The sequence below is a fragment of the Gigantopelta aegis genome, chromosome 2 (genome assembly GCF_016097555.1).
Source record: "Gigantopelta aegis isolate Gae_Host chromosome 2, Gae_host_genome, whole genome shotgun sequence".
Classification (NCBI taxonomy): Eukaryota; Metazoa; Mollusca; class Gastropoda; order Neomphalida; family Peltospiridae; genus Gigantopelta; species Gigantopelta aegis.
Genome location: NC_054700.1, coordinates 12932685 through 12941661, shown reverse-complemented (window position 1 = coordinate 12941661; position 8977 = coordinate 12932685). Strand labels below are relative to the sequence as shown.

Below are 8977 nucleotides of genomic sequence, written 5' to 3'. Positions count from 1 at the left end.
TGACTCCAGATGACCTTGACCTTGGTGGTGTGTCCTATCACTTACTCACAATGGACTAGAGTGAATTGTGAACAATCCTGCAACATTTGGTAATTATCGGACTCACCATTCAATAATTAAATCAATTCTCCAAATGTTACGACAATGTGGTTTTGCGTTTCTTCTTTTGAAGAGTATATATAGAATACTAAATGAGCTTGCCTGTCATACCATTTTTATGAAATGAGTGAACAATTTTGGTATCTGAAGAGAGAAAGCGAGTTTCATATAAATGGTATGACAGGCCTACTACACATTATTTTTTTACAAATTGGGTCAGCAAGTGATCTACTAAACTTAAATGATGTCACAATGAGCAACGAGACGTCAGCAATGTACATGTCATGAAGCTTACATTAATTGTCAGTTAATGACGTGTTGAAATTCACAATGACTGAATTGTTGATCGGACCAGCAAAGATTAAGCTGAGTGAATGGAATTGACTAGATGTGACGCTGACATTTTGTATAAAGGGCTGTAAAAAAAATAGCAGCAGTGTGACGACGGACACTTGCCGGAACATTGTTTTAGCTTCATACACAATAGGCCCAAATGTAACAGCTTATCTTATTGCAATTTCAGTTCATTGCCACCTTTCATAATTGTACTTTTAACTTACACTATTTTGTACAAACACTGTTAGATACATTAATAATCTCTGAACAAAACATTTTCCACAGCAATTGTGCACTTAATGTATTTTAGTGTTCAGAAAAAGGCCGCGTCATGAACCCAATTTATTTTATTGCAGGGAGATGCAAAGTGATGTCATTCGAATACGGACATCATTCAAATTTAAAAAAAACCCCATCAGTCTGTGCTTGCCAATATTAAATTACAGTCAAACTTCGATCACTCCACCTTCGATCTCTCGATCTGAAGCGAAGGTCCTGGCCGAGTTGCTATACAAACTAGTAATAACGACCTTCGAAAACTCGATAACCTCGATCTCTTGACCTGATTCTTTGGTCCCGCCATAAAGATTTAATAGAGTATGCACCTCTAAAACTAGACGCGTGTGGATTGATCAAACTGTCGTTGGCGATAGTATTTTAATATGTATTGTCAAACAAACAAAGCGCGTCTGTCTCGGGTGGTCTTGACTGTCAAGGATCAGGGTGATAATTACAGAATAATAGATCACCAACTAAGCGGAACGAAATGATTCTATGTTTGGTAGTCGGTGTTCGTCCGTGGTGGAGAGCCTTGCTACGTAATACTTAATTACAGACCCAGTCTAGTTAACTTCAAAGAGCATTTGTAATAATTGTTAGCGCTGTTTGTTTTTGCTCTCAAAGGCATGAATCGTGTCAAACTTTAGCTTTTCTAGTTATGTATCAGTTAAGGTTTATCAATTACCAGTCATTTAGTAATGTTAAAAATTGATACACCACAGATCGAGCAATCTGGGGAAGGACCCGATAATATGGGGTTTGCCAGATCGGTTTTAAAAAGTTCTGCAATCTTGTGTAGGGCCCAGAAATGGAGGATGGGTGGCCAGATTGGAGAAAGAAAGTAGAGGTGCCTTCTTTTTTTCTGTCAATAAATACATGTAGCCTATATGCCTAAGCATATACTTTTACAATATACGCAAAATGAATGTACGACAGGCGTTGAAGATGCCAACAGCTGGGGTGGGATGAGATGGGGTGGCGTGGGGTGAGAAGACATCTATTAATTTGCCTTTCAACTGGGGATGCATAGTTTTTAGAGTTCAAAGATAGGCGGCAAAGCACACGCTTTTTACAATATTAAGCGAAATAAACCAGCTGCAATGCAGTTTCAAATCTGAACTATATTAATTTCGAAAAATCCAACTCCCTGAAACTAACTATTTCCTCGTTCCCTTCAAGATCGAGTTATGAAGGTTTGACTGTAGTTAGATATTGAGTAATTGTTATGACATGAGTAATATCTTATACTGGTACGTAATAAATTACCATATTAGACCGATTTAATATGTTTATGGCTGCTGGTTAAACTATGTGCTGGGGTGTAGCTAAACATTCCTTTCCTTTCCATTCCATTTTATCAAAAACAATAAGTAATCTTTGAAAAGAAAACCACAAAATTTACACAATTAACATTTATTTTGTAAGACAGTATAGCATAACAAAATAAAACAAATTTTTACAAAAAATTATATATCACAGGCACTGAGAAAAGTAGGATGGTTTTGTTAATTCTTTGGTAGACAAAATCTTCAACTCATATAATGTTTCTAACAATAAACAATAATATTAATAAAAAAAGATACTGGAATGGCATCCATGTTTTAATTTTTGGAACACATAAAAAACCCCCAAAAAACTGGCATTTGGTAATAATAAGTAATATTTTGGTGGTGTGGTGTTTTTTCAGATAAACAATATTTATCAAATCATGAACATTTTATGATGAAGTGCAAGTAACAGTTTTAGCATGTTTTCAACAAGCTATCATTTCTGAAATGATGATCAATGGATTGTATATTTTCTATGCCAATCCAAAATCTTTTAAAGCTTTCACATCAGTTACAAACTTCACATTTTCCTTAGACTTGCACATTTACTTAATGTGTTACATGTTAAAACAATAATACAAAATTATGGCAATAGCACAATGAAATTTTATTCGGTCATCTTGATCGCAACTAGAGTACTGACAAAGATGTAACCAAAGCATTCAGATCTGTCTGACCATTGCCAGTATGGGCCATTGATTACAAAACATTAGGGGCGGAGTTTACAAAGCCTGTTTTAGACATATGCTTGTGTAACTACATACATTCACAATGCTTATGCACACACGCACACACGCACACATATATACACGCACACACATGCACAGACCTGTGTTCTGTATAAATGTAGACTCTAATCACATGCAATTTGTATGGAATTGCTGGAATTAAGAATCTGACATCAGAAATAAAATAATCGTAGTTACTTGTATAGCAGGGTATTGTTTTCTAATTCCAAACCCAACAGTAAATGCATTTTAACATCAAACCCTGTAATCCCAAGATTCTCCAGAGAATTTTCATGTCTAATACAGTCATACAAACTTGATACCACAGTTCTCGAGTAACTCTAAAATCTGGAATTCCTGAAAAGCCCAAATTACAGCTTAAAAAACAATGCCAACAAGGCTGGTAAAACCATTCTAAACTGACCATGTAGAAATGCTTTATATACATATATCATTTGCACACAACACATACACCCACAAACTGTCACAATTTACAAAATGAAATTTTATGTATTATATGCACATGCACATACTATATATATATATAATGAGAAAATGTGGAAGATACATGTATATATACAAATGAATTAAGGCAATGTAAGTCATCACTAGTGTTTCAGATCATGGGTTTGGACTGTGCTGTTCTTAACGAACAAAATACAATTGGTGTGTGTGTGTGTGTGTGGGGGGGGGGGGGGGGTGTTTCTGCTGTTAAGACACACATCTGTACCAATGAGCATCTAGCCTTTTAATCTGTATATTATATAAATAGATTGACCAGAAGATGGCGACAAGAGCGTAAACCAAGATGGTTGTATTGTGTATATTTTAGGATTAAAATGTTATTGGACGGAGCGACTTTAAAAAAAGATGACGTTCACAGACTAAACTGTTGTCAAGTCTAGAAAGGAAACATTAAGACACTTATCTTACAATAAAGCAAAAATTCTGGCAACATAGTACAATGTAGATATATATCACAGATCTAGTGCACACAAACATCCTGACGTTGATGGCTTCAGCAATATAAAAACGTATAAAAAGATCATCAGAAAATATCAACCAGAAAATATCAATGACATAATAAATTAAAAAAACACTTTCCTTAGGCACTGTCAATCGTTCTAATTAAAAACTTTTTTTCATTTCCTTTAAGTTTTAGAATTCAAACCGAATACTGAATAAAAACCAATAATAATTAGTTTTTTTGTGTGAATAGTCTTTTGACAGAACAAATTTAGTATGCTGACACTAATAACAGAAAGTCCTACCCAAGAGGCAATAGTCACAGAAATTAGACCAATTCTGATTTTGTCCATCATAACAATAATAATTTTTATATCCACTGTTTCCTGCAAAACTCAACATGGTTTAAGATGGTTGAAGGCTGCGTTCCTTGGTTCCAACAAGAAGATGAACTCCAAGACTTCTCTGTGGTCCACCCTACGACTGGGTCACATTGATTGGATCTAAGACGGGATATTTCAGAGTCAGTTGGTTGGTCATGGACTCGTACTTGATCGCATGCTCTTTCCGCTCCTCCTGTAGCCAGTACAGCATTTCTATCCGGTCCCACTTCATTTTCTCATCATACGGACGACCCTGTAATGAACAATAATTTTCTCAACATACGGACGACTCTGTAATGAACAATAATTTTCTCAATGTACGGACGACCCTGTAATGAACAATAATTTTCTCAATGTACGGACGACCCTGTAATTAACAATAATTTTCTCAACGTACGGACGACCCTGTAATGAACAATAATTTTCTCAATGTACGGACGACCCTGTAATTAACAATAATTTTCTCAACGTACGGACGACCCTGTAATGAACAATAATTTTCTCAATGTACGGACGACCCTGTAATGAACAATAATTTTCTCAATGTACGGACGACCCTGTAATGAACAATAATTTTCTCAATGTACGGACGACCCTGTAATTAACAATAATTTTCTCAATGTACGGACGACCCTGTAATTAACAATAATTTTCTCAATGTACGGACGACCCTGTAATTAACAATAATTTTCTCAACGTACGGACGGCCCTGTAATAACAATAATTTTCTCAACGTACGGTACCCTGGACGTACGGACGACCCTGTAATGAACAATAATTTTCTCAACGTACGGACGACCCTGTAATGAACAATAATTTTCTCAACGTACGGACGACCCTGTAATGAACAATAATTTTCTCAACGTACGGACGACCCTGTAATGAACAATAATTTTCTCAACGTACGGACGACCCTGTAATTAACAATAATTTTCTCAACGTACGGACGACCCTGTAATTAACAATAATTTTCTCAACGTACGGACGACCCTGTAATTAACAATAATTTTCTCAACGTACGGACGACCCTGTAATTAACAATAATTTTCTCAACGTACGGACGACCCTGTAATTAACAATAATTTTCTCAACGTACGGACGACCCTGTAATTAACAATAATTTTCTCAACGTACGGACGACCCTGTAATTAACATAATTTTCTCAACGTACGGACGACCCTGTAATTAACAATAATTTTCTCAACGTACGGACGACCCTGTAATTAACAATAATTTTCTCAACGTACGGACGACCCTGTAATTAACAATAATTTTCTCAACGTACGGACGACCCTGTAATTAACAATAATACGGAACCCTGTAAATAATTTTCTCAACGTACGGACGACCCTGTAATTAACAATAATTTTCTCAACGTACGGACGACCCTGTAATGAACATAATTTTCTCAACGTACGGACGACCCTGTAAACAATAATTTTCTTAACGGACGACCCTGACAATAATTTTCTCAATGTACGGACGACCCTGTAATTAACAATAATTTTCTCAATGTACGGACGACCCTGTAATTAACAATAATTTTCTCAACGTATGGACGACCCTGTAATTAACAATAATTTTCTCAATGTACGGACGACCCTGTAATTAACAATAATTTTCTCAATGTACGGACGACCCTGTAATTAACAATAATTTTCTCAACGTACGGACGACCCTGTAATTAACAATAATTTTCTCAATGTACGGACGACCCTGTAATTAACAATAATTTTCTCAACGTACGGACGACCCTGTAATTAACAATAATTTTCTCAATGTACGGACGACCCTGTAATTAACAATAATTTTCTCAACGTACGGACGACCCTGTAATTAACAATAATTTTCTCAACGTACGGACGACCCTTTTAAAATTAGTAATAATAATAACTTTCTCTTTGTTAAAAAAAAATAAAAAAGTTTGTTTAAAGTGTGTTTTGTTTAACGACACCACTAGGGAACATTGATTTATTAATCATTGGCTATTGAAAAAAAGAAAAAAGATGTTTTATTTAATGACGCACTCAACACATTTTATTTTCAGTTATATGGCGTCGGACATATGGTTAAGGACCACACAGATATTGAGAGAGGAAACCCGCTGTCACCACTTCATGGGCTACTCTTTTCAATTAGCAGCAAGGGATCTTTTATATGCACCATCCCACAGACAGGATAGTAAATACCACGGCCTTTGTTACACCAGTTGTGGAGCACTGGCTGGAATGAGAAATAGCTCAATGGGCCCTCCGATGGGGATCGATCGTGCATCAGGCGAGCGCTGTACCACTGAGCTACGTCCCGCCCCTGGCTACTGAATGTCAAAGACATAGTCTTAGAGAGGAAACCTGGAACCTTTTACCATTAGTAGCAAAGGATCAGACATGATAGCACATACAACGACCTTTGATATACCAACTGTAGTGGACTTGGCTTCTTTTTGTAATGACTGTGTAATTAACAATTATCATTATCTACCAGTATGGATGTAGTTAACAATAATAATTTTATAATTTCATGGATAACCATGTCATTAATCCAACGCCATATAGCCGTAAGTAAAACGTGTTAGTGCATTGTTAAATAAAACATTTCCCTTCCATGTAATTAAATACAGTGACTCTCTCTCTGTGACGATCCTGTATTTAACAGTAATCATTATCTCACTGCATGGATGAGCCTGTGTTTAACACAATCATTCTTTCACCATGATTTACCTTGAAGGTAACTGTATCCTTGAATTCCTCTCTCAGAACTTCCAGGTGCATTCTGATCTCAGTGTCCAGCCTCTCAATCACCTGTCGGTGAGGAAAAACAATCAGACAGGTGATTAGTAATAACATTATCGCCATATTCATTGTAATAATCACACTGCAGAATCATAACATACTTTTTGTCCTAACACGTGTGTGTGTGTGTGTGTGAACAGAAATGACTACAGGGGTACTGGGTTTTTTTTTTATCTCACTCCCCCCCCCCCCACCCAAACCTCTCCCAGCTTATGCCCCCTGCTTCAAATATTGTTGCACCATTACCACAGATGATATACTAGCTCAGCCTGAGCAATATGTATAAGGGATTTACAATGTATTTAATTTCTTCTCTTTTTTTGCTATAAGATATAACCCCAATTAAAAAGAAAAGAAACAAAATGACAAATTAAGGACTGATGAGTAAATAAATAACTATTTACTCATATGATTAAAAATATCTTGCGTCTATACACAGCAATCCGACTGGTCGAGAGGTGCTTATTTTTTTTCATTCATATCTCGATGAACTAAAACAAATTAAGCCACGCCTACTTAACCCACTCCTTCCGCCATAACTCGCACCACTTATTCAGGCAACCATATTTAGATATTGTGAAGAAAACACATTTGAAAGATACAAAAAGCGATACAATTGTGCCATAGATACCATGTAATATTGCACATTTTTATACAATAAATTAATGGAAAGTACTACAGCAGAGTAGACATACGCATCGAGTCATCGCTAGTGTAATGAGACTCGGTCGGTGGTCAAAGTAATTTAGGAACGTTTGCACCTGAAACATACTTGTAGGCGTAGTTCTACAGCTGTTGATAAAAATTAAACAGTTCCCCCGACAGTGTAAATGTTTGACACATTCCCTTTATTCACATTCATGAAATATAAACTAAATACAAATCGGACAAATCCATAACTTAACAAGCGATCAAAATGCACACAGCTAAACCTAGTGGAAATGGTGTCGCTTATAAAAATTACGTCATTTACCAAATGATGTCATTTGGCAATCATCTGATTCAAATGAATTCTTACGCGACATATGTATCAATGAAGTTTACACTTACAATACCACAGGCATATTTAAAACTAAACAAAACAAATTGAGACAGACAGTGACTGTTACATGTAAATTATGCATATAAATTTAATTATAAGATTTGACCGCAATTATTTTTTTAGTTCATGCAAGTATGAACTGAAAAAAATGATGTGCACTTTTGTATGACCTTCTACGTGGTGTCATACAGTGTGCACATTGTTGTTGCTTTTCGGTTCATACTTGCATGAACCAAAAAATAATTGTGATCAATTTTTAAGTGTTACGTCCCACTAAAACATAAAGTGGGACATAATGCCTTGACGTCATACGATTACGTTAAATGGTTTGTGCACTGTGACCATATCGGAACGTCAGTCAATTCCATTGAATTCATGCAGTGAAATAAATTAAAATTGATTATGCATAATAAATAGGATATAAAAGTCGCTACCATTTCACATCATGTTTATGTCCATCATGAAATAAATTTCAGTCACTCACTAAAGCTCATGATAACTCAAACTAATTTCACTAAGGACATAAACATGCCACACAGTGGAAGCTTGATTAATTAATATATCCTACAAAAATAGAAGGTAAACAAGAAAACCTATAGGCCACATTTTTGTTAAATTAACAATAAATGTAGTATATATATTTAACTGATTAGCTGTTTAAGAAATTAGCCAAATTAAAAAATTTCACAAAGGGAGATAATTAATTTAAATAACCCACGACAGCAACTTGAACCCCTTTAAATTGATTGTAGCATTATATACTCTCAGTATAATTGTGTATATGAAAAAGGTACCCAGACTTTTTGCTGACAAATGTTTTGCCAAGTCTGTTAGCCGAAAAATTGTTCTGTCTCTATGCCGAATCTGAACACTAACCCCAACCCAAACATGAAACCGTAACCATTAAATTTTGTCAGTGTAAGGTCCAGCCGTAAAGAAAAATGTCTCCAAGTCCTCTTATTGGGGGTAATTGTACACTGAGTTAATATGAGGAAGGAAGTAAATGTTTTATTTAACGACGCAC

The 8977-nt window shown here is 35.7% G+C and overlaps 1 protein-coding gene across 1 annotated transcript in view; it reads right to left on the bottom strand.

Moving 5' to 3' along the window:
* Positions 1 to 2111: 2111 nt before the first annotated feature.
* Positions 2112 to 8977, bottom strand: part of LOC121387267 (coiled-coil domain-containing protein 87-like) — a 63924-nt gene continuing 57058 nt past the window's right edge. Inside the window, exons 31-32 of the mRNA XM_041518295.1 lie at positions 6840 to 6920; positions 2112 to 4372 (exon numbers count right to left, since the gene is read on the bottom strand). Of these exons, the coding sequence (XP_041374229.1) occupies positions 4214 to 4372; positions 6840 to 6920 (240 nt within the window). The 3' untranslated portion in view covers positions 2112 to 4213. The remainder of the gene's footprint in view (positions 4373 to 6839; positions 6921 to 8977) is intronic.